At 43.5% G+C, this 25,712-nt stretch overlaps 3 protein-coding genes across 9 annotated transcripts in view; 2 read left to right on the forward strand and 1 right to left on the reverse strand.

The window, feature by feature from the left end:
* Window positions 1-1,075: 1,075 nt before the first annotated feature.
* On the reverse strand, window positions 1,076-7,759 carry MPHOSPH10 (M-phase phosphoprotein 10). 2 transcript variants are annotated; one of them, XM_063412843.1, is made up of 12 exons: window positions 7,588-7,759; window positions 7,456-7,542; window positions 6,324-6,978; window positions 5,773-5,933; window positions 5,217-5,388; window positions 4,802-4,943; window positions 4,323-4,390; window positions 3,520-3,657; window positions 3,210-3,320; window positions 2,875-2,982; window positions 2,124-2,354; window positions 1,076-1,276 (listed from the first exon to the last, which is right to left on the reverse strand). In XM_063412843.1, exons 1-12 carry the CDS (start codon window positions 7,620-7,622, stop codon window positions 1,127-1,129), a joined length of 2,058 nt encoding a protein of 685 aa, XP_063268913.1. In that variant the 5' UTR covers window positions 7,623-7,759; the 3' UTR covers window positions 1,076-1,126. The 2 variants fall into 2 exon arrangements, with proteins under 2 accessions (XP_063268913.1, XP_063268912.1); XM_063412842.1 differs by having other exon boundaries at window positions 7,456-7,759.
* A 2,278-nt stretch (window positions 7,760-10,037) lies between these two features.
* On the forward strand, window positions 10,038-18,286 carry MCEE (methylmalonyl-CoA epimerase). Of its 4 annotated transcripts, XM_063412413.1 has the most exons (5): window positions 10,073-10,090; window positions 10,141-10,318; window positions 13,979-14,157; window positions 14,249-14,319; window positions 15,844-15,910. In XM_063412413.1, exons 1-5 carry the CDS (start codon window positions 10,076-10,078, stop codon window positions 15,854-15,856), a joined length of 456 nt encoding a protein of 151 aa, XP_063268483.1. In that variant the 5' UTR covers window positions 10,073-10,075; the 3' UTR covers window positions 15,857-15,910. The 4 variants fall into 4 exon arrangements, with proteins under 4 accessions (XP_063268484.1, XP_063268483.1, XP_063268482.1 ...); XM_063412414.1 differs by having other exon boundaries at window positions 10,038-10,110; window positions 10,144-10,318; window positions 13,979-14,319; window positions 15,844-18,286; XM_063412412.1 differs by lacking the exon at window positions 14,249-14,319 and having other exon boundaries at window positions 10,074-10,090; window positions 15,844-18,286.
* Window positions 18,287-21,548: 3,262 nt separating this feature from the next.
* APBA2 (amyloid beta precursor protein binding family A member 2) overlaps window positions 21,549-25,712 on the forward strand; it is an 83,774-nt gene continuing 79,610 nt past the window's right edge. For all 3 annotated transcript variants that reach the window (XR_010082372.1, XM_063412547.1, XM_063412548.1), the window contains exon 1: window positions 21,549-22,284. The gene's annotated coding sequence lies outside the window, so the exon portion shown is untranslated. The remainder of the gene's footprint in view (window positions 22,285-25,712) is intronic.

A 25,712-nucleotide genomic window follows, 5' to 3' on the forward strand; every position in this document is an offset into this window, starting at 1 on the left:
CAGAGCAATGCAGCGCCGATGGCGGCAGCGCCGATGGCGGCCCCGCCTCTGCCCGCTCCCTCAGCACAGGGCGGGCTGCTGCCAGCACCGCGCCCTCTGAAATCCGCACATTTAAAATTTCCTTCCACGACAACGCGGGGAAAGCAGTTGAGGGCCACAGGAGCAGCGACTGGAGGTTTCCTTTGTTGGCGGTGAGGTTTTTGCGGTGGTTTTTTGTTGTTGTTGTTTGTTTTGGTTTTTGTTTTCGGTCAGCCAAGGAAAGAGCAAATAGTGAAATTCTTTCACCCTGAGAATTATTGTTTGTATGGACTCTGAAAACGGTACTGGTATGGGAGGTTATTCCTCTGACTGGTAAAAATAAGCGTGAAGAGAAGGGACCTCATCGCTGCCTGTCAGCGGTGCCAGAGGAGGCAGCGGGCTCTGCTCGGCGCTGCCCAGCAAGGGACACGAGGCTAAGGGCAGAACTGAGCCCGAGGAGGAATTTCTCTCCTGTGCAGGTGACTGAGCGCTGGTCAGGCTGCCCAGAGAGGCTGGAGTGTGTGGAGTGTCTGGCACTGGAGCTATTCCCCAACAATCCTGTGCCATGTGCTTTGGGGTGACCCTGCTTGAGCAGGGAGGCTGGACCAGCTCACCCCGCTGAGGCTCCTTCCACCCAAACCACTCCTGGGCTCAGTCTAAGGTAAAAGATGCCATTTCCTAGCTCTGGGTTACCACAGGCTTAAAAATCTTTTGTGTTCTCCCTCTTTGCCAATCACAATTTCAAAATACAATTTCTATAAGTTAAATGCCTGGATACATGTTAAGTTCTTCAATAAATGCTGTTCCTCCTGCTATAGATCCAGAGCTATTACAACAGCAGATACAAAGCTCTGGGCTATAGATTAAAGACACTGTACAGTCACAGCACATGCCAAGTATTTTACACCATTACGGATCTTCCCACACCAAGAACCTTTCTCTTTAAAATAAATCAGAGTTCTGTGGTAGAGAATAAGAGTAAAATCTACAGAAAACTGTCTGAACATCACCTCAGAAGTTCACAAAGTATTTTAAAGATCAACACAGACTACTCAAATTCGGAAAAAAACTTTAATATATACAAGATGCAACATATAAAAAAGGTAAATTACAACTTCAGCTTATGAACAGAAATTGCTTTCTCCTTCTTCTCTTTCTTCTTTAATTTGCTGGCATCTTTGATTTGCATTCTCACTTGATCTTGTAGCTGAGAAAAGAAGGCCTGGGACGATTTCAAGGCCTTGTCTTTACCTTCATCCTGTCATTGGACAAAACATTTGTTATAACCAAGAAGCGTACAAACAGAACCATTATATTACTTACTAGTTACTCAGGCATAATGGAATTTGACTTATAAAGATCTGGTAACTGATTTTCAAGGGATATTGTTCACCATATTTTTATTCCACTCCTGCTATCTAAAGAAATAAAGATTACATTCTCTTCCTAAGTAGCAATTAGCATGATAGGTAAGAGCAGGCATCAAGAACAGATCCTTGCACATCATGAACTACAACTGGGTATCTGTATTTTGTGTTCTACTTGCCTTCTGAAAAGGTAAGTACAAACATCTGGAAGTAATGACGTTATTTTTCCTATTAGTTTCTAATACTTCAAAATTTCAGAGATTTTTAGAATTTCATTTAAAGGCATCATAAATGGTACACAAGTTTATTGTTTTATAGCATGCAAAGCAGTATCAATCTGATGAGATTATAGGAAAGGCTCCACAATAAGGATAAAGTTAAACAGGAATATTGTATTACAAAACACTTTAATTATCCAAAGCTTATACAGAACATAGAAACCTCAGTGTGCATTAAAGTAGTCTCACTTGATGAAGGGGAGCGGCTTTAATGCAGAAAACAAAGAACATGTCTCAGTATTTGCAGGAACATCACCTAGTGAACTTTGAAATCAATAGAAAAGCAGCACCTCACACAAGGTGAGGTGAGGTGTTCTGCCTGATGAACATACTTTTATATAGAGTAACTGTATCATACAACTTTTTCATGTTTTTCCAACCTCATACTTGTAATTCTTTGCGGTAAAGTTCCCTTTCCTCTCTGGCAAAACATTATCTGTCCTTGGGGTTTTAGTCTTACCTTGAGCAGAGATGCTTTGCCTTCTTTGGTAAGCCTCTTTAATTTTGCTGCAGCAGCTTTTTTGCTAAGTTTTGTGCCTTGTTCTGGTTTCATCTTTTCAAGAAGCTTTTGACGTTTCTCCTTTTCCTTTCGCCTCATACGTTTACGGAGCTTTTTCCTTCTTAGTTCTCGTTTTTTGTCTGTGGGAGTCTTTTCTGCATCTGTTTTTACATCTCCAGCTTTGTTCTTTTCCTAAATAGATTCATAGCAGTGCAAAAAACAAGACTCACTTCACAGAACTGGAATCTGTCTCAGCATTTCCATTATTTCAAGTGCCAGCTCAGGATAAGGCTAAGGCCAAAAACTGACAAAAGCTGGGAAATGAGATTTGTACAACTGATCTAGGACATGCTAATTATTCTGCTCTAGTGTCATTTAGCTTTCCCCCTCTCAATACCCATAAAAATGTTGGGACAACAATGACCATCACATAACAGTCAAGATCAAAAACAAAGCATAATATCATGGCCTACCGGAGCCAAATAAAATTTATTCTTTCCGCAGTTAGCAAAAAAAAAAATCAAACCAAAAAAGCCACCTCAGCCCCCAAAACCTCCCAACAACCACCAAAGCTAAAATTCTAGGCAAAGAAGTCCACAAGGTGAGGAACCACCAGGATTGGAAGGGCAGAATTCCCCCTGATCTGACAGGCAATACATCCTTCTCTAACCACACAGGTTCTCCCCCAATCCTTATGTCATTTCATATTTACCTTGATCTCCTCTGGTGCTAAGAGAGCAGCATCACTAACAGCAACTGGTGCTACTTCTTCCATACTTATAGCTGGAAGGTTTGAAACGATTTTGACTTCTGGCACCGGCTAGAAATAAGGAGAGACATTCAGGACTGAGCACAGCATCTCAGCAATTGAAGATCACAAGGATTTGGGATTGTTTAGAGGCAATCGTAGTGCATTTAATATGAAATAAGAATGAGCTGGGTAAACACCAATGTTTACTTTGCTTTCTATTTCTGAAATATATTTTTAAGTATCCAGTTAACAAAAAAGGGAGAAAGCCCCCAACTTTATGAAACTTATGCACTTACTGGTTTGGGTGTGAAGTGGAAATTACAAAGTGCATCCAGCTTCTGGAAAAGTGAGTCCATCATTTGCTGAATTTCTTTGTGTTCAGGATTTTCTTCCTCTTCAGTCTTTTGCTGCATTACAAATGCAATATAACTGTAACATAGGCTATTTTAACAAGACTGGTAACAACACAACTTACAATTCAGAGCCCTTTCACTGCTGAACACTCAGAGAAAGACTAAATTACTTCCACCCTGGAAATGTATAAAGGAACACACAAGAGTACATGGTGTGAACTTCAAACTCAAAGGAAAGCATAGTTTATGTTACCTGGTGAAGTTTCATGTATTCCTGCTCATAGATTTCAGCGAGACTCAGCTTACTCTTCTCATGATCCAAACTGATGCGCTTCTTGTACTCAAAAGCTTCCTCCTTGGGTTTTTCCTTTGGCACTACATCATCCCATGCCTGCGAATGTCAGAAAGCGATGACCAAATGCAACTACAGTCAATTACCAGCTACATCTTACTTAGAACATTTTTCAGTTATTTATCTGGCACATGAACTAGTTTATGCACGTAGCTTCCCAGGACTCATCAAGTTTCGCACTTTTGTTTAAAAGAAAACAAAAGTAATAAAAGTTATAGCTCTGCCTGTGTCCTTGGTTTTAGTGAATTAAGGCAAAAACTATAACAAGTAACAAACTCTTCCCCATCTTTTTAAATTCAGTGAACAGTAAGGCCGATCAAGCTGTGAGATTTTCTATCAGAGGCTTTGAAGCAAAATGAAGCAAACAGTTAAGTTTTGGTCAGTGTTCAGAACACTCAGAGCACTAGTTATGGTAACAGCCAACACCTACAGGCTGGCTTTATATTCCAAATAAACTCCTTAGAATTTTATCTACACACACTCATGTTTTGAGGTGCACCAAAACTTGGCATGTAACAGAGATATAAAAATAGGACTCCTTAGAAATCTAAAGACACATTCATCAAGGCAAAATAATACAACAACCAGCTGCAGAAATTAAGGTAATTCTACACCTAACACTGGAAATGCTTCAAACTCATCCATGGAATGTGCCCTGTGAATCAAGTCTATAAACAACATAAAGAGGAACAGGTAATATTAACCTCATCCAATATTCTCTGTTTAATGATATCTTCAAGCTGAAAAGTAGTTTCTTCTGTGATCACAGGTGCTGAAAGGAAAAAGCCAAGAATGTTAAGATTAATGTTTCTCCAGCAAGAAATAGTTCTTGTTCTAAATAGAATAAAGTACAGAAAAATGAAGTCAAGCCTTCATAAAAATGTAGCAATTGAAGATGAAGTAAGTAAATATAAGTAAAAGTACATCATCTTATGTAAGTCTGATAAATTACCACGTCTGCTACCAAAGTTATGAACTTCCAGGTAAATTAAAAACCAACAAAAATTATATAATTTCTGTAGTTTCCTTGGTGAAAATGCACAACCTCAAAATCACACCAAGAAGTTTAACCTGGTGTCCTGTTACCCTGCTCTTAGGTCACAGATGTTTTCAGCAAGGCCAAAGGGCAGAACACCCCCCGTGTTCTGCGGCGCTGGGAGCAAAGCCGTGTCCCTGTCCTCACCCATTCGCACTGCGTGGTCAAACAGCACCGTCTCCTCCAAAAGGCTGTTCTCAGGCCGCTTCTGCCCACTCACTTCTCCTTTAAGCTGCCAAGGCTTCTCCTCTAACAAGGCATCTTCCAAGCTTTTTATTTTTTTGCTCATCTGAAAAACACAATTTCTAGGGAGTTTAAAACAGAGCCCGCTCGTAAACTCACAGCAGGAAATTAATATTTATTTCAGATATGTGAGGGAATATATGATTGCAGATGTATCTACATAGATAAACCACATGATTTCCCTAAATTTTAAATACTTTCTTTGTATTTGCTGGACTCTGAACAAATGACATAACCAGTAAAAAAAATAAATATTTGCCACTGTTTTGAAGTATTAGCCAAATATGAACAAAACCAAAAAAACCCAAACCAAAATTACCTTTTCCTGTCTCTTCTCAAATGATGACTTTATTTCACTGGGACTGATGCCCTTCTCTAATTGCACTGCAGTTGCATCTTCTGTTTCACTGTCATCTGGCAAACTAAAAGTTACTTTTTTAGAAGCTTCTTTACTTCTCATGTGTTCCACCATTTCATCCATATCCTCAAACCTGTAACAATAATATTTAATATAAAATAAAAGTTGAGAAGCCTTTATAATTTTTTACATGAAGATAGTTCAGCCCTTAGATGTTTACCTGTTACAACTAACTTACAGTTTACAACAGGTCTCAAAGACCTCCCTAAAGGCAGAGGACACTAGGGAAACTTCTGGATAATAAAAATATCTTTGAACAACTCTTAAACGCTTTATTCAATAAAGATTAAAGGAAAATATTTTTTAAAATTAAATAAGCTGATTTTACATAAGATGACAACATGAACCATGAACATACAACAGTTAACTGAGAATGGCAAACTATGACCTGAGTGAGCATTCTCAGCGTTTTCTGCTTTACTTTAGTGTAAGATGATTTTACCTGCATTTTACTTACTCAGACATACTTTCTTCATTTTGCTCTTCAATAGCACTGTCTGCTTCCTCTTCCTGATCCTCTTCAGCATCATTAGCAGCTAAATCATCATCACCACCATCATCATCATCAACTGGATCAAAGAAATCTTTGTATGTCATATCTCTAGAACTTTTAATTGGCTAAAAAGGTGAGAGGGAAAGAAAAAAACAAACATCAAACCAAAACTGTTAAGACTGACAGAAATCAAAAGGTATCCTGACTTTTAAAGTCTTTAGTGCCTGGGCAACAGCACTACTTGTGTAACAGTAATTCAGGTTAGTGATGCATTAACCTGTGGCAGGGTGTCATAGTAAAACTGATTTCTTTTCCTGGTATTTACAGTTCTCTACAGTTACACATACAGGAGTCAAGGAGCTCTAGATTTTGCCAAATACTTGTTGGAATGCACAGTAATTCCCTGGGTATATTTCTTGCTAGTGAGAGTTAAACACTACGGTCATCCTAACAGACATCAGATTTTGATTTAAAGGAAAAGAGGTATCACAAAATTGCTTTACTGATATTCTTACTTTGACTTCAGCTTCTTCAGAATCTTCCTCATCATCTGAGATAATGTCTTCAAAATAATTAATTTCTTCTTCCTCTTCTTCTTCTTCCTTGTGTTCCTTCTCTGCATGTTCTAAAAAAGCTTCCATCTCAGCCAGCTTGAAAAACTTGTCATCCACTACAGATTTTCTTCCCTTTTTCCTCAGTGTGGTTTCCTTGGCTGTTTTAGCTTGTTGCTCCAGTGCTTCAATATCAAAGTCAATATCAGAATCCTCATCACTGTATTTCTGCTTTATGCTTTCTCTGAGTTTACTTTGCTTTTCTTTAGCTTTAGTTTTATCTTTATCTTTTGTATAAGCATTCATCTGTTCAGTTTCCACTTCCATTACATTGTCTTCCAACTCCTTATCACTGCTGATCTCTGCATCAGAGCCATCCTCTTCCTGGTCTGAGAGAAGGCAAAGATCTTCATCCTTGGCATCCCTTGCAATGGATTTCTTGAAGAAATCGAGAACTGCATTGTTCTGGAGCTCTAGTTGCTGCCAAATCTGTTCCTCATCAAAATTGTCTATCACCAGCTCTTTTAGAGGGCCCCCACGAACTATGTTACTTCCTTTATTCAAATCGTAGAGAGTCTTTGTCATGGCTCTGAAGTCGGCAGCCAGTCCATCCTGCACACTAAGAGCAGAAAATACAAGAGCTCAGCACTTTCCATCAAGTCAATCACGGTCACACTGCTGCTCCTGTGCTATCTGCTTTGGTACTCTGGTGCTACAGAACAGCTCATTTCAATAGTTACTGCTGTGCCTTAACTTTCCACTCATCTCTTGGAGTACTGCTACTACACATTCACAGAAAAAAAAATATTCTTAATCCTTTCAGCTTTCTTACACTCCGTGTACGAAGCAGCGGCTGGACAGAAAATTCCAGCTTTCTATAGCTTCATCTTACAATATGATCTTATTTAAGCACTCCAGACATTTTGGGGAAGTAAAGAGTTCAGCGCTAAACACCTCAATCGTCCGAGAGCCGGAGCCCGGGTTTCAGAGGTAACTGCCCTTCTCCACCGCCTCACTCCTCAACTTTTACCCCCGGGTAGTGTCCTCCAGGTTTTTCTCTGGGCTACCCATGCGTGCCCCCGCCGCCCCGCGGTACCTGAGGAAGCACTCGGGGCGCGCCGCGGCGGCTCCCGCCACCCTGAGGCAGGTCTGGATGCCCTGGATCCCCTGGATCCCCGGGATGCCCGGGATCCCCGGGATGCCCGGGATGCCCTGGATCCCCGGGATCCCCGGGATGCCCGGGATGCCCGGCACCGCCGCCATGGCCCCGCGCACACGTGGGACCGGCACCGCCTCCGCCGCGCGGCGCAACGCTCGGCCCGGGCCGCTCCCGCGCCCGCCGCCAAGGTTCCGCACACACTGGTTCCGCCCGCGGAGCTCTGCCCCGCCCCGCTGTCCGAGCCGTGGCGTTCCCGCCTCCTGAACCAAAGCATCCCCACCTCCCGGCCCAGCCCTCTGTTAGAAGCCTCCTTTTCCTAGAACCCCAAGCAGGATATGGCAGTCATGCCCGATGGCTGCTGCTTCCCGCCCTGGCAAGGGCGCGGTGTTGCTGTAGCCTGGGATGTGCACCAGCACCGGGAAACCTGCTCGAAATGTAGTGAAGCTGCAGTCATCGTGCTTCACAGTTTTGAGTCTCTGACCTAGATACAAGGGCTATTTTGGAACCGCACATTTCCAGCTGATTCTGTGGGCAAAACACCCGATCTTACCTGATGTCTGCAAGTTCAGACTAACGAGGCGTGCACACACCCCTTCACCATCAGCACAGCACTGTCCATTGCTCTTCAACTCCCCTCTTACATAACGTAGTTTCCTTAAAGTTTATTTTATGAAGCCAAATTAGGCCCTACACCCACAGACCCTTGCATTTCCAGCCACCCACACAGCCGTTTAGCAACTTGATACAAAACCGTGACTAACCTTTTAACTTCAATACTGATCCTGCCTCTGCTGCTTTCGTTTCCTTCCTACCAAAAAATGAAGTCTTTCCAGTGCAGAGAAAAGAATGCCCTGCGATGCCACTTCTGTGTCCCCTCACTGTCCCTTTGCACATTCCAAAAACCTTGGCGTGGAGCAGGGCCCAGCCGGCAGAGCTGTGCTGTGACCTGTGCCTGCAATTCTCTGAACAGCAGAAACACATCTGACACACAGCCTGGGCTGGAAATTGAAAGTGTCATATATTGGGACTTTCAAATACCCGTTTTGACCACTGATTTTAATCTGCACTTTAAACTAATGACATGTAATCAGATTTGAAGTGGCACAAGCTGTTTATCTATTTAGGCTATATCTCAGCAACTCGCAGTGTGCTATGCCTGACACAAGAAGAATGCAGCATCAGCAGACAGGCTGCTTGCTGTCCTGAGTCTCTGTGGCACAATGCTTCATGGCATCCTGGCCTGTATCAGGAACAGAATGGCCAGCAGGACCAGGGAAGGGATTCTTGCCCTGTATTCTGCCTTGTAAGGCCACACCTTGAGTTCTGGGGCAGTTTTGGGCCCTCAGTTCATTGAGATGCTGGAGCAAGTCCAGAGAATAGCAACAGAACTGGAAAAGTAACTGGAGCACAAGTGGGATGAGGAGCGGCTGAGGGAGCTGGGGGGCTTCAGCCTGGAGAGAAGGAGGCCTGGGGTGACTTTATTGCCCTCTAAAACTCCCTACACCCAGGAGAGTGTAGCCAGATGAGGGCTGGTCTCTCCTCCCAGGGAACAGCCACACGACATGGCCTCAAGCTCCACCAGGGGACATTTAGGTTGGACAGCAGAAATTTCTTTATGGAAGGGGTGATTAGATACTTAAATGGGCTGCCTAGGGACGTGGTGCAGTTACTGTTCCGGGAGGTGTTTAAGGGAAGTCTAGATGTGGCACTTAGAGCTCTTAGAGCTCTCAACCGTAGTTGACAAGGTCGTGTTCAGTCTTAGTTTGGACTGGATGATCTCGGAGGTCTTTTCCAACCTAACAGATTCTGTGGGATTTGCTCATAAAACATCCTCGGCAAATGCCCGCAGCTCCCTTTCGGGCTTTCTGCCTCAGATCTGTTGGGCACGGTCCCCGGGAGGGCACGGTCCCCGGGAGAGCACGGTCCCCGGGAGAGCACGGCCCCCGGGAGGGCACGGCCGTGGGAGAGCACGGCCCCGGGAGAGCACGGCCCCGGGAGGGCACGGCCGTGGGAGGGCACGGCCCCGGGAGGGCACAGCCGTGGTAGGGCACGGCCCCCGGGAGAGCACGGTCCCCGGGAGGGCACGGTCCCCGGGAGGGCACAGCCGTGGGAGGGCACGGCCCCGGGAGGGCACAGCCGTGGTAGGGCACGGCCCCCGGGAGGGCACGGCCCGTGGGAGGGCACGGTCCCCGGGAGGGCACGGTCCCCGGGAGGGCACGGTCCCCGGGAGGGCACGGTCCCCGGGAGGGCACAGCCGTGGGAGGGCACGGCCCCCGGGAGAGCACGGTCCCCGGGAGGGCACGGCCCCCGGGAGGGCACAGCCGTGGGAGGGCACAGCCGTGGGAGGGCACAGCCCCGGGAGGGCACGGTCCCCGGGAGGGCACAGCCCCGGGAGGGCACGGTCCCCGGGAGAGCACGGTCCCCGGGAGGGCACGGTCCCCGGGAGGGCACAGCCCCGGGAGGGCACAGCCGTGGGAGGGCACAGCCGTGGGAGGGCACGGCCCGTGGGAGGGCACGGCCCGTGGGAGGGCACGGCCCCGGGAGGGCTGCAGCTCCAATGGCGCGCTGTGCTGGCGGGCACGGCCCGTGGGAGGGCACGGTCCCCGGGAGGGCACGGCCCCGGGCGGGCACGGCCCCGGGAGGGCTGCAGCTCCAATCGCGCTGTGCTGGCGGGCACGGCCCCCGGCCGTGACACGCCGCGCTGGCGCCGGGCCCGCCGGAGCGGTGCCGGGGAGGGCGGCGCTGCCCCGCGGCCGATCGGGCGGTGAGATGGCGGCGGTGCTGTGGCGCGGAGCTGCCGGTAACGCGGGGCGGCAGCGCGGGCGGTGACGCGGGGCGGCGGCGAGAGGACGGAGGGAAGGGCGGAGGGAAGGGCGGCGGTAACGCGGGCGGCGGCGGGGCCGGCACGGCGCGGCCGCGGGTCTCGGCCTGGCGGATCTCCCCGTGAGAGTCTCGCAGGCCGAAGGAAATTACCGCTTCTGTAAATAAAAACAAGGTCTCCCGAACCCAACTGACGGGCACATGAACATCTGACATTAGCTGGCATAGGGTAAAGTTACAGAGCAAATTCCAGACTTAAGGCGCAAGGAGGAGCTTGTCTTTTTTGAGGTGTGATTTGGAGGTCAAATTCAAAATAATTTCCCGTTCATGATAATAACCTGTATTGCTCACTCTGTTAGGGTAGATTAATACCTAAACCACACCATTTTCTACCATCTTGGTAGCCACAGACCAGGAGAAAAGTGGAGGAGAGGCTCAAAGGTGTCCGTGATGGATCAGTAGGGTACTGGGAATGAAAACACCTTTGTGTGGCTGCACTTTGATGGAGGGAACCAGAGCTGCAGCACAGACTCAGTTTCCATGAGCTGTGGAGCCCATCTGATTCCCAAAAACCCCGTCCAGCACAGAGCAGAGCAGCACTGTGAGCCCAGTTGGCTTCCAGAGTTCCCAAGAATCTCACACCGCCTAGAAATTGCTGGAATTTAGAAAGACCACACTATGCCCTTTCTCCATTTGGTCCAGAGAGTGAACACACAGCCCCCGTATGCCAGAGTCCCTGTGGTAACATCATCCTCTCCATGCTTTGGGAATTTGTCTCCACCTGGTATGAGTGACAATAGAGCAGTGCCCAGTGACAAGGTTCTTATTGCAACCCACTCTTGTAAAACCTTCCCACAGAGAACATGACTGAGTTCAGTTGGTTTTGGCTTGTGTTTGATTCCTTGGTTTCCTTGATTAAGTCAGTGAACACTGCTGCACATAAGAAACAACAAACAAACCTATGAATAAACATTTGAAGGATGAGGATCTCAGTTTATGGGGTACTTCAAACTTGTTACTTCATAATCTGCTCGGTTAAAGAATGTAACCCTTACATAGCACAACTGTATATTTAATCTCTGATGTGCATACTAGTTGTAGATCAGTCAACCATCAATAGAATGCCCCCAGATAGATCAATTTGAAAATACTCTTCAAATGGAGCTGAGGAAGGTTATATACTATAGATCTAGTTTTGTGATGTATATATAAATACAAGTGTTTCTTTCCTGGAAACATGAAGTGATGGGGTTTTAATCTAAAGTTTGCTGAAAAGCTTTCTTTTTCACTGCAGGGCCATTTTTGATTATTGGGTTAGAAGAAGATTAGAATTTTAAGTAATCTATATAGTTACTAATCTAGATAATGCAAGAAAAACACAAATGCTTTTTGTTTAATCTCAGTCGATTCAATTATGGATTTAAAATTAATGCTCTGTATGCATTTGGCTAGAGCTAGGATAAATTCACAAGACTTATATGAGGGAGCATTTAAGTATCTTTGACTTTACAGGAATCATAGGAATATAAGTCACTTTTTCAGTCTATTGTCTTCCCAGGAAACACCACAAGAAATCAAATATTTCTGGAGCAGAATCCAGAATAAGGAAAGTTTTCTATTATTATTTCTAGTGCTTCACAAATAGCTGAGTAACAAACAGTCTGTCTTTGTCAATTTACTTGAAATAGAAAAAATACAAATTAAATTATAATAGCTATATAGTCATATGCCCTGTGTGAAGTGCAGCAAGAATTATAGATGTCAGATATAAAAGAATGGGAAAATCCTTGCCTTTCCATTAGTAAAGACTGCTTGAAAAAAGATCTACATTAGTAGTATTTCTATTGAACCACAGCCCGTTACTATTTGGAAGAAAGAATAAAAGAGTAAAAAGGCTCTGGAAAACATAATAAATTATATAGTAAGGGATCCTTCTCTTTCAAAGGATTTTTCTTATTTAGAGAATACTGCCTTCCTCCAAGAGGAAAAATATCTCTTGCTTCAGCAAGAATTGAATAATGTCTTAAGAAATTACAGTACAAAACAGAGCTACTTCAAGCTTAGGTGGGCAGGAAAGACTATAACAGATGTTGGGGGGGTTGTTACTTTTTGTAACACATTTATTTACTCTGGTTAACTGTCAAACCCTGTACTAGTTAATTACCTTTAATGCCTTTAATCATGCCATCTAGTTCCTGCATGTTTGTACCTCATGCATTTTAGGCATTGCACAGTGCTGCTCCCTCACAGAATTACTTGGTTCACCCTGATATAGCTGCACTGATACGGCAAGTGTTTCTACAAAATACTTTCTGCACAGACGTTTGAAAAACAAGGATTTTTCTTTGTGTGGAAGTTTCTAGGGGATTTTTCTAACATGTAAAAAGTTAAAAAGCAGTTGGTGTCCTGTACCAGTATAATAGATTAAAAGTAACAAGTGAAAGAATCGTCCAGAACTTCTGGCTGTGATGGAGGACACAACAGGATGGACTGTGTGAAAGCCTGGCAAGAAATACTGCAGGGCACTTACTCGCAGCACTGGACAAGTTTCTGGAAATATTTGTTGTAGGATGTTGATTTAATATCATCAAAAGATTGTGAATAGACTTACTTTTGTGATACTAAGTCCTTGCTAATATGCACATTGCATGTTGTCATTCTAAAGTCAAGTACATGCAGACATTTCTTCCTCCATCACAGCACCATGCTCAGAAAGGCTTAGGTTTAAGGATTTATCAGTTATCCTTTTGAAGAAAAATTAACTGGTAGCTGTAGAATCTTGAATTGCTGTGGAATGGTAGTTCTCAGTTCCATACAGTGAAGTAAAGCTGATTTAATTAATTACAGCTATTACTGACCTTACAGAATACCAAGAGCCCAGCCAGGCTATCTATCCTCAGTGTGTTGCAAAGTATCCGAAATCTCAGTGCATTATTGGCACAATCTCTTAGCAAAATAGCACATTTGTGACTTTAAAGCAAAGAATGCCTCAAAGGCTCCCAAAACGCTAAGATGCCTCTAGCTTGGCCTTGAGGCACTGGGAGCTCTGACTTGGCCTAAAGCAAACTGGCATGGAATTAAAATGTGGCTTTTATGAATATATCCTTTAATCTAATTCTAATTTTGGTTCTAGAAACAACTGACACTATGACAATTTCTCCCCACCCGCAACCCCTCTAGATTCTAGTACTGACAGAATAATTTTTAATGTAATTAATTTGTACGCACCTTCATTTTATCTTTCATTTTCTTCCTGATCTTTTTGTTTGTTTGCTATAATTTTGAGATGTATAGGCATATCCTTATTTCTTTCTCTATTTTGTAAAAAGCTCTGAAAATATCGAAAGTCACTTTTAAACACATTATACAGTTGGGTCATGTTTTCCTCTTCTCAGCAGTCATATGTAAGCATTTACACCAAATTTGAGTCTGCTTTGGGTTTTAATTTCTTATTTTTTTAATAGTTCTGAATATTTACTTAGTCTGAAAACAGGGTAACTTTCTTTGCTCTCAGTCTGCCCTGAGCATTGCACAAGGGTGTGCCAAGGACTTGGCAGCTGTGCAGGCCTTTATAGGGGAAAGAGCAGGCATTGAGACTTTCTCAAAAGCATCGTCTCAGTGCTGTTCACTTTTTTTTCAGGGCTTCTTAGCAGATTGCAGACTTCATCTCCCACAGTACGAACTCTATCATCAACAAAGTCCTTTTCAAGTAATATTCCAAGCTGTTTGTGGAAACTGGGCAGACTTAATCACGTGGCAATTGCAGTGCCTGATTTGGAGAAAGCTCAGTCCTTGTATAAAGATGTGTTGGGAGCCCAGGTGAGTGAGACTGTTGCTCTTCCTGAACATGGTGTCTACACTGTTTTTGTGGAGCTGGGAAATACCAAGCTGGAACTTCTGCATCCTTTAGGAGAGAAAAGTCCCATTGCAAGCTTCCTGCAAAAAAACAAGACTGGAGGAATGCATCACATCTGCATTGAGGTATTTTACCATAATATTTCATGTAATAAGATAAATACATTCAAGTATGCGTATTTTAATGGGTTTGATCTGTGTCAAGGCTGTCATATTTCATCTCTCTTATACAAAGGAAAATTTAGACAGACGTTTTGATAGGCAACTTGTTTCAAAAAAGGTAAGTATTTTAAGAAGAAATGAAATTATTCCTGACCAGTTACAATTGAATAGCTGCAGTGAAAACCATGCTGGACACAGTAGAGTCAGAGAGCAATCAGAGCCTGGTCCTCTCCTGACATGGATGCGCCCAAAGGCTTTCCAGTGTTTGCTGTCACTCATCCCTGGGGATGCAGGAATTCATTCCAGCTGAGCCCGGGCTCGGCTCCTCTTCAGGCCATCTCTGCAGGACACGAGCAGCAGCTGCTGTGGCTTTTCTGCTCAGGGAAGGAATCTGGAGGGGCCCTGGCACATGTCACATGTGCCCCTTCTAGTTTAGATAATTTGACAGTCGTTCCTTTTTTGTTTTGCAGACTGGTAGTTGTACGTAGGAAGAACTGTAGTGAGTTTGGAATATTCATGAACAAAAGTGCTGCAAATGGGTAGGAATTAGGTGATGTCTGTTCCTCTGAATTAAAGCTAGGAATTTCCTTCTTTTCTACAATGGCATTGGGAGAATTTATTCACCAAATTATGTCCATACACCTCAGTCTTGAAAAATAGCAATGATATTATTTTAATTCTAGGTCTTTATTGATTACTGACTATTGAATTTTCTAAACCTAGTGTTACTATTATTACTTCAAAAAATGAATGCATTTAAGTTTTAGGAAAATTCAAATTTTATTGGATGACATGACATCAGAACTTCAGATCACAGCATACAGTATAGACATGATTTTGTTAATTACATATTTCTGTAAGAAACTGTACTGAAATATTGTATTAATGACTATTATTGTAGCTAAGTCCAGTAGGAAGACCACGTCTGGATATATTTCTGATTATTCCAAGCTTTTTTCCGTAGGAAACTTTATAAACCTTAACCTACTCAGAAGGAGAACACATAAATCTCAAAAGGACTTTTACCTTCTGCCCACTGCCCTCCCTTTTCACCAGCCTTTAATGACTCAGTGCTCTGTCATCACTTATAAAGAGAGGCATTTTTCTTTAGTTATTGAGAGCTGGAAAGCAATATAATCTTCCTAGTAAAAGTAATACAGAATTTAGATTATTTATGGAGTTCTTATAAAGTAACAAAAAAACCCCCAATGGGCTTTGTACATGAGTGATTTTTGTTTATTAATTTCTTAAATATAGCACAGTCTGTTTAAATGGTATTTTATAAAATCTTCAAATAAAAAATATAAACTTCTGTAGTATTTTTGTTTTTAAGACTAGATGTTTTTAAATTGTTTATAACTTATTTTATTTTCAGAATTCTATTAGAAATAACATTTCAGTAAGGAATTATATTATTGCTCCTAAATATAAAATCTGAATAATAGAGTGCAATATGTTAATTTGTGTGAACTGTATCTTTTTGATAAGGTCGATGACATAAAAGCGGCTATGACAGAACTGAAGAAAAAAAAGATACGAATATTGAGTGAAGAGCCAAAAATAGGTGCACATGGCAAACCTGTGATTTTTCTTCACCCTAAAGATTGCCATGGAGTGCTTGTGGAACTTGAGCAAGCTTGAACTGCAATATTCATAAATAAAACAATAGAAGAGTTGTGAAGTTCCTGGACTGGTGCTGGGAATACTGATGTGGTATTCAGTCTTCACAAGTTCACTGTGGTTCCCATGGATGAAGTTCAGCTTTTGAGCACTGAAATAGTGCTACACATTTAGGGTCTTTCTTTGTTGTTGCTGATCTGATTTTCAGAATTAATTTGTTGGCATTTCTTGAATTCTCTGTGATTCTAAACACAAATGCATGAGCTAAGTTCATATGTATCGTAGTAATTTATATTTTGTTGTTTGTTTGCAGTATGATTTTACCTCTGTAGCCACAGAAACGATACCATTTCTAGGTCAAGCTGCATTATTTTGCTCTACATTTCAGAGCAGAGACCCACTTCTCAGTGCCAACAATATAGCTTACATATTTTCTTTAGAAATAAAGGAAAATGAACATTGTGTTTTCTCTTTTCACCATTCACCATCTGCGCTTCACACTGATTGATTGGTTCATGCAATAAAAAATCCATATATTATTGTATAGGTGTCTGCAATCAGTAAATAAGTTTTTCTTTGCATAACAATTACTGCCAAGGAAGTTCCTATGCATAAATCATTATTTAGTTGTTTTATGGACGTTGTGGATATGCAGGCAATGCAAGAAGAGAACCTGAAAATTATTTCTGTGATATATATTTCAGACTGTAATGTATTTGTGACATTTTAGTTTTTTTCATTTTTAAGGTTTTTAAATTTTTTTCCCAGTCTTTCTCCATAGAAGGACATCTTGAAGAGACATGAATGAGCAGCAATTAACCTTTTCACTTACTTTACAAATATGGTTTTCCTGTGCAGAAGCACTTACAAAATCAGTGGCAAACACACACCACATAAGTCTTGCTTCTGTACATGGTTGTTAATATTAAAGGCCACACCAGCATGCTGATGTCACAGGCTGCAGGCACAGTTTTATGAACTTATTTATGGACAGACTTCACTTTACTGGTGTATATTACCCAAGAAATCTTTTCCTGATACTTTCTTTTATAGGTTTGTTTTGACATTTCAGCTGTAGAAATAGAAGACTTGCTGTTTCTTTAGTTTTCTCAAGCCTTGAAAAGTCATACTTTCCTAGCTTAACTAAATCTGAATTTTAAATTTTCCTACATCTCTTCAAATACAATAATAAACTTCAGCTTGATATGAAGATCATTTTAGTCTAGGCAACTTTTCATTTAATGGAATTATTTGCCATGTGTGTCACGTTTGCAGCAACAAAATACAAATAGAAAAACGTTGATCTGAGATTTAAACATGTTTTTAAAGACTTTGACACTTCCTCATGAATTTTACTTCCGAAAAAAATCTCTACAAAATCATGATTTTTTTTTAACAAGATAGTTTTGTACTCAAAATGAATACTCCTTCTGTCATATTTTAAGAAAAACACAGCCTTCCACAGGGTTTCTACACTTCATCAAATCACTGTTTAGAGGCTAGTTTGTGATCTAAATTCTAAACTCTGTAAATTTAGAAATCCTAAGGCTTATGATGGAAACACAGAATGATTTAATATTCCTGAAATGTGATTCAGCCATTCCAGGAGACATTCTATGAGCAAAGCTGCTTTTGTCTTTTCTTTCTGTGAAAGACGAAGAGGTGCCTTTTCTGCGAAACCAACATAGGAATGCCAACAGTAAAAGCCTCACTGGTTAAGATAATTGAACAGAAGTCTTTAAACCAAATACCTTAGTTTGGTGCAACAGAAACCATCCTCCCATGGTTCATTCTCCATTTCTTTGTCCTGTCTGAAGGAGATGGCCTTTTGTGTGTGACATCTATCAATATGCTCAGAGTAGTGGCTTGAGGCAGTGCTAGAGAACAGAGATTTTTAAGTAAACACCACTTGCTCCACCTGCCAATTGTGCTCCCAATCTTACTGGCAGAAAGAGGCTTGTAATACTTTTTAGCTGGTAACCAGCAATTTTCCTGACTGACTGACATGGGGTTGCCCAGCTGTAAGAGCGCTGATGTATTTTGTTCCTCGTATCTAAGTCGTGCTCCTGTCTCACTCAGAGTTCATACCTTTCTTCTGACTACTCCTAAGGTGGAAGTCAAGAAAACACCAACACACACACAACCCCAGCCCTGCAAAAGCGAGTTTAGGTCTGCAAATTAGTCAGTACCCAAAACTGGATCATTCTTACAAGATTGTACAATTTGATGGGATCAGACCCCTGTAGTTGTCTGGGTGTGTGCTACAGGACAGGAGAATTTCCCCTTCTGGAGCAATAGACAGAATAGCCAAGGGAGCTGCACAGCTACAGGATCTGAAGACAGCCACAACTGAGAGAAGTTTCCTGTTCATAGGCTTAAACTCCCTTAGACTTTTGTGGGAACAGAATCAGCCCCCATAAACTGTGCAGTGCTTCACCTTAAGGCAGGCAGCCTTCCCAAGTTGTTCTGACTTACCAAGAGGTTGGGACAGGGCTTACATACATGGGCCTTACTCTTTGTCACTGCCATGATTGTAAGAGGGGAGTATCAAGAAAAACAGTGAAATTCAGGGATGGAAACTGGGGAACAAGAGAATTGTGATTTCCTCCTTTCAGTGAAGGGACACTTAACAATACACCCCTGTTGCACCATTATACAACTTCTGGGAAGAACGACATTGGTTCAAATAACAAGTCTGATTATCTTGGGAGGGAATTAGGCTTTGACAGTGTTTCTTCTTGTTTTTTATCCATTTGGTGGCTTTTTTAAACCAGCAAAACCTTCTTCTCTAATAATGCCAAGCTTCTGAGAAGATGAACTGTTAGTATTTTGCCAGTAAATTTTCTCAGGCTTGTGCCATTTGTCAAGTGTGAGTTCCCTGTTCCAATCTCTCCATGTGCCTTTTTTCCCTCTGAGCTGAAGCGTGTTCCCATGTTATGCTGCCTGAGGCAGACAAGACATTTTCTGGACTCCATCAACATTACTCAGGCAGCTAAGGAGCTCATAATTAAATGATGCAAAATATCTTTTTTTACTTCCTCTCTGCAACCCTCAAGTCACTCCGAGGTGGGAGGAGGTGAACAGGCTGCAGAATGAATCCCATTCCTTATGAGACAAACCTCGAAGCAAAACTTAAAAATCTGAGAAAAGAACTAACTGTATGCTTTTTAAAAGCTAACCTTACAGTTTTGCAATTCTGCAAAAACTCCGTTCCTGTCATGCTTATTCTGCAATTAATGCACCTGAATTTCATTCTGAATTCTGTTGCTTTCATTATTACCATATCAAGCTGAAGTCTCATAGAAAGACCATAAAAGATGGAGATGTTTACTTATCTGGCTGAGGTACTTACAGCAGGAGCTTTGAATGATATCCTTGACATTTCATTTGATTCTGTCCTTACAGGGAATTCTTCTTGTAGTGATGTTACATGGGTTTGTTTGACATAAGAACCTTTAATTAAGAGAAAAACTCAGAATTAATTGTTTCAATACTCAGTTCTTTTACCAAAGCAGTTGCCATGTTGGCCAAAGTATGAAGCTGTCAAACAGAATAAGATCATCAAGTTCAACTAATTAATTAATATGAGAATGGAAACAATGTATAAATTAACAATAATGTAAAAATTAATCAAACTAGGGCTGACATTTTACAATAGAATACCTCAACCACTTAGAAATGCAGAATGTGTCACCTTTGATAAGCATTTTCAAAGCACTTTGAACAAATTATAAAATAAATATTTATCTTATTGTGGAGGGATGTTTGTATCCTGTATAATCCTTACATATCTATAAAATTATGTCAACTGTCAATTTTAATGTTCATTTACCCTGTATATTGTTAAAAAGCATTGGTAACTGCATAGTTTGTAGCATAGTTGCACAAATGAGGAAGAGTTCTCTGATACATTTGAAAGTAATGGTACATTTTGAAGCATTTAATGACTTTGTAGAATCTAAAGTGGCCTTTCAACTCTTACTGCTAACACAAAAATAGCAAATATGTACTAAAGTCTTCTATGAAGTGTATCTTTAATGAAGATTTTTACCTATTTTTAACATGGCAATTTTTTCAGTAATAAAGACATGTTCAAAACATGATTTTAAGATCTGAAGTAATTTCTAACTGCAGATACCCTGAAAGCATATGTGATAATGCACAATTTGCATTAAATAAGGGGAATATCCAACTCTGACCCATGGCTGGCTTTTATGGAAATGATCATTTCCAGAAATTGAAGAGTAAGAGAGGTATATTCATGGACTGGTATCATGCACGCTATTTTTACCTTCCATTTTGGTATGTAATTTTGTATAACCATCTGTCTGAATCACTGTCTCCAAAATGACATGGAAGGAGAATGTTTGTTAGAAACTTAAATTTTAAAAAGTTTAAAAAATATATCCCACTCCCTTTGGGACCTCTGAAGTCTCTGAGGTCAGTTGTGGTACAATACTTGCAGCTGCAGTAATTTCAAAAAGAAAACACCTGCCCTGTTGGGCTGGAAATACTGCTTTTGGTATGTCGACAAAGTGAGACTTAATTATGTATATGAGGCTGTTTCATCAAGTTAACAATTTTGAGAATTAATAATACAAATTAAAACATCATTTGCCAAATCATTGAACAACCAATCTACAGATTATATCTGCAGATACACTTGCAGTGCTGTGTAAAACATACATGCATTACGCTTTGGGTAATGTTTTGAGTTTTTAGAATCTTCAAAAGAAAGCCAAAATCAGTCAAGTAATTGGGATGTAGAAAGGGATAGATGGGAAAAGTCATCATAGAAAACCACGCCAGGAAAGCCTCTTAGTAGCAAATGGAGAGTCTTAACAAAAATCTTAACAACTAAAATAAAACTCAAAAAAAAAACCCCTCACAAAATGGTGTTTCCATGAAGGGCCTTTGCATGTACATGGAATGTGCCTTGATGCAAATAAACAAATAAACACACACGGCGCTGACCACAGAGCTGTTACTGTAAACACTGATACCTAGCTGATTGCAATGCACTATAATTACATTAGGACATCTTTTCACTTTTGCTATAGTGAGAAAGATTAGCTACTATCTCAAATTTGCATAATTATGAGCAAAGCCTGTCATAATTGCCCTAAGATATCTGTTTCTTTATATACAAAGTCATTATCACCTAGGTGCCCTAGAAAGATCTAGAGGTTTCTAATAAAAGACCTGAGGAGCCAACAGTGTTTATCATTCAGCATAGAAAATGTTCTTGGAGAAACCCCCTTCAGTGAGCTTTTAAACTGTACACATTGAATTCCGCATTTTTAAACCCCCTTCAGTGAGCTTTTAAACTGTACACATTGAATTCCGCATTTTTAAACGTTATGGGGTTTACCTATGGGTGGACCTATGTATTATTTGCACAAGGGCACGAAAATCATGACCTGTTCTCATCAATCTGGCCGTATGATGGAACGTGACCGAGTCCGGTGCTGTCCCCTGCTGTAATGCTCAGAGTTTTGGTGTTTGGTTTTTTGTTGCACTGGAGCACCTCAAGCAGCAGGGAAAGGTGAGTTGAGGTCATTACCTAGCAGGATTTCATGGCATTCAGGGATGTAATTCGCAGAGAGATGCTGTGGAGACTCACAGAACACACCCTCAGCTGCGGCCCAGCGCCAGAGCAGGTCCCTGGGGATACAGAGCGGGATGGGGCTCCCGCAGACAGCGCTGTCCGCAGCCGCTGCTCCGGGGGCTCGGGAGCCGAGCTGGGCCGGGGGCCCGGCCTGCCGTCCTCAGTGCCCGCCTCTGGACACCATCACTGCATCACAGAGCTCTTCAGGCTGGGAGGCAGCGTCCCCTGGAGCAGGGGACACGGGAACGCGGCCAGGTGGGTTCCGAGTGTCTTCAGAGAGGGAGGCGCCACACCCTCCCTGGGCAGCTCCTCTAGTGCTGTGGCACCCCCAGTGAGAAGTTCTCCCTCATGCTGAGGGGAAACTTGTGTTTCAGTTTATGGCCATTGCTCCTCGTCCTGTCGCTGGACACCACTGACGAGCGTGGCACACGCGGAGCTGGCACGGTGCCCGGCCTCCCGCTCTGGCGGCGGGTGGCGGACAGGCCGCCGCGTCCCGCCGAGCCCGGGCTGTGGGGCCGCCCCCGCTCCGCCCGGGCCGTGAGGCGGCGCGGGCGCTATGCGCCATGCAGGTTCCCGGGCGCTGGCGCAGGCAGGTTCCCGGGCGGGCCCGCCGCGGTGTGCGGCGCTCGGCAGCCACACAAAAGAGCGGCTGCGGCTGCGGCTGCCCCGCTGCCCGGGACCGGCCCCGCCGCTGCACCGCGGTAAGGACCGGGGGCGCAGGGCGGGGGGCTGACCGTCCGACCGACCTACCGGCCGGGGTCGTCGCGGGCACCGGCGGCTCCTTCGGGGGTGGGGCGGCAGCATGCCGCGGGTCCCCTCAGGGGAGCGGGGAGCCCCCAGGCGCGCCCCCGCACCGAGCCAGCACGGATGCTGCTCCCCTCGAATCGGGGCTGGGGACTGCTCTCCCCGCGAGTGGCTACCCCCGCCTCATCCCATTCTGATTTTCATCTTCGCCCTCATCCCCATCTCTATCCCCATCCCCTGGCAACCGAGCTGCCCGCAAGCGGACGGGGAGCGGGGGTGAAGGGGAGCCCCTGCGGCATGGCGGAGCGGCCGGCGCTGTGGCGATCGGCGGCGCGGGGCTCCGGCTCCGGGGGCTGCCGCACGCCCGCCGGTCCCCGCCGTGCCCGGGGAGGCGCCGCCACCGCCCCCCGCCAGGCGAGGGAGAACCGGCGGCGATCCCCCGGGCCGGGCTGCGGCTCCGCTCGCCTCCCCCGGGGCTGGGCTGCGGCTCCGCTCGCCTCCCCCGGGACGGGGCGAGCTCCGAGCCGGCCCGGTCGCCTCAGCCCCGCCGTGCCGGGACGGCGGCTCCGGATAACGCGGGGAGCGGCCGTGCAGCAGCCGCATCGTGTCGGCGTTTTGCGGGAGGGCGGGAGGCTTAAGTCCGTTTGTCTTAATAAGAGTGAAAAGAAATGCGAGAAGAGCCCTCCTGTAATGCCGCACCGCTCGGAGTTTGTATTTGGCTCTGATTTCATGCCCCCACTGTAGCAAAGGGATGAGAGCCTTTGATCCGCTCTTTTCCCGTTCCCTTCATCATGAGATCTGGAGGGAAAAGGGTGCTAAATTCAGAATACCCGATTTTTGTTGGGATAAACAGCGTGAGATATTACAGCATGGTCTGTTTGCCTCTTATTGAACAGTTTTTTGAATACATGTGTGTGGTGCCTTGTATTGCCATAACAAAAGGGATGGGGGTGGGGGAAAGGAAGGGAATACTGCATTTAGAGCTGCATCTTGGAAAGTCAAAGACTGCCTTATTTTGCCTCAATCTGTGCTTTCAGATTTATGTACTTTGCATCCTCAGTGTCGTTTAGGTGGTTGTTGCATGCTAGTAAGGACATAGAAGAAAACAAATTTAAATAAAGAAAAGAGCTCATACAACGTGCATAGTACAGAGCTAATGTGCATTGCAGTGATGTTTAAGAAAAGTCTGAAATTACTGTGACCAGTTTGAAAAATGCAAGTAGTGTTTTCAATTGCATTAACTGGCCAAGACCACCCTATAATCTCCCAGGAGGGGCAGGAAAATCTGTTTGCAGAAAAGGTATTTATCTATTATGCCTGCTACCCAAGAATCCCTCATTACTTGATGAGTAGAACTGAAAATGAGAAACAACTACTTTCATAGTTTTTTGTGATTCTGTGTAAGCCACAGTGTTTCCAATATAACATAGTTCTAAAGGAGAGGAATTCTAGTTTAAGTCCTTATTGCCACTTAAGATAAAATACAGTATGTGCAGGTTATGTGTTTGAGAAGCAAAAGATGGACATTTATGTTAAAGCATAAGATGGCAATTGATCATTGTATCATCATGGTTCTTCTCCATATGGGACAGACAAGAGGAAAGAGCTTTTCTTTCATATGTTGTTTTGCAAGAACAGAACTGTTAAAGCCAAAGCCCCTGTCCTTAGTCCACTTGGGGCTCATAGGATTCATGCTGCAGAACTCTCCCTATAAACCCTGATGGTCAGAGTTTCTAAATTCTCTGATAGTTTAGCCCTTATCTGCACTTGGAAATATCTGAAGCTATTTTTAAAAATGCATCAGCAGCTACATTATTGCTCCCTCTTGATCCTCTGATAGTAAAGGAAAAGTGTTCTTGCAAAGGCCATAGATGCTCAGCTCTTTTGGTCAAAGTATTACAGTTCTAAGGAGAAATCTCAAAAAGCATGTTTTTTTGCAGTTACTTGATTAATTCCTGTTCAGGTTGGGGACTGGACATGAATTTAAACGAGCTCGGTCTTTAAAAAGTGACCTTTGCTTAAGGCTGTGAACATGAGAAACCACTTCAAGAAGCATAATTTTACCATCTCTCCAGCTGTTCTGATAAGAATATTTGCTAAGAAACAATTTGTGAAAATACCATGGTTTAAACATCTTTCAGTTAATATTCCTGTGCTGAGGGTAGAGAAATTGGAGAAAGTGACCTATTCCAAGCTACAGCTCACAGAGACATATGGAGGATGGAGGTTTTGTTCAGAACAAATCTTGGTTGTAGCCTTTGAACACATTAGGTGCTTCTGCAGACTTTTTACATCTGTTTGCCTTGTAATGTGTTTAAATAAACAAGGCAATTATTCCATGCTTTAAGCACTGCAGTGGTAGAGGCTGAGGAGCAGCCCTGCCAAAAAGGCCCAGAGGTGCTGGTGAACAGCAAACTGGACATGAACCAGCCACATCCCCTGGCAGCAAGGATAGCCAGGAGCATCCTGGTCTGTATGAGCAACATACAGTGCAGCCAGGACTTCAAGGGAAGGGACCATTCCCTTCTGCTCCAGTAGGGAGCAGTTTCTAACCCTGCAGTTTCCCTCCAGCACCCACTAGGTCACATTTCTAATCCTGTGTCCAGTTTTGGTCTCCCCAGTTCAAGGAAGTTATTAAGACCTGGGGTTCTGCAGAGGCCAGTGAAGTGGTTGGGGCTGGAGGCCAAGCTCTGAGCAGAGGGTGAGGGAGTGGAACTTGCTCAGCCTGCAGAAAGGGTGGCTATGGGAGGACCTAACAGCAGCCTTCCAGTCCTTATGAAGAGTTCCCCAGGGAACTGGAGCCAGACGCCACACAGTGGCATGTGCCAAAGAAAGAGAGACAAAAGGCGTATGTTGAAACAAAGGTTCAGACTGGATATAAGCAAAATACTTTGCCCCACGAGGACAATCATATGCGGAGACAGGTAGCCCAGAGAGGCTGCTTGGTCTCTGTTCTTGAAGGTTTTAAAGACCAGACTGGATAATTCCCTCTGCAAACTGATCAGGGCTTACTGATGACCTTGGTTTGAGCAGAATGTTGGACAAGGGATCTTTGACATTCTTAACAAGCTGAAGTGTTATGATCCTGTTTGTGCCTATCTGTACATGATACAAGAAGCAGACATGTTACCAGAAGTCAGATATTTTAAGAAAGATTTAGAGTTTCCATTCTAGGACTAATCCATGCATCTCAGCAAAGATGGAACACAGTCTAAGTATGATACATTAACCTCTATTACCCGTGAAACAGTACATTACATTAATACAAACTAATACCTTACTATAAGCCTCCCAAGGAAGAGATACTTGCTTGAAAAAAACCCAAAAAGAAGTGCATACTACTTCCAAGCAAGAGCTCTTACTAGGAGTTGTCTTTTGGCACTAC

Source organism: Prinia subflava, chromosome 15, assembly GCF_021018805.1.
Source record: "Prinia subflava isolate CZ2003 ecotype Zambia chromosome 15, Cam_Psub_1.2, whole genome shotgun sequence".
NCBI lineage: Eukaryota > Metazoa > Chordata > Aves > Passeriformes > Cisticolidae > Prinia > Prinia subflava.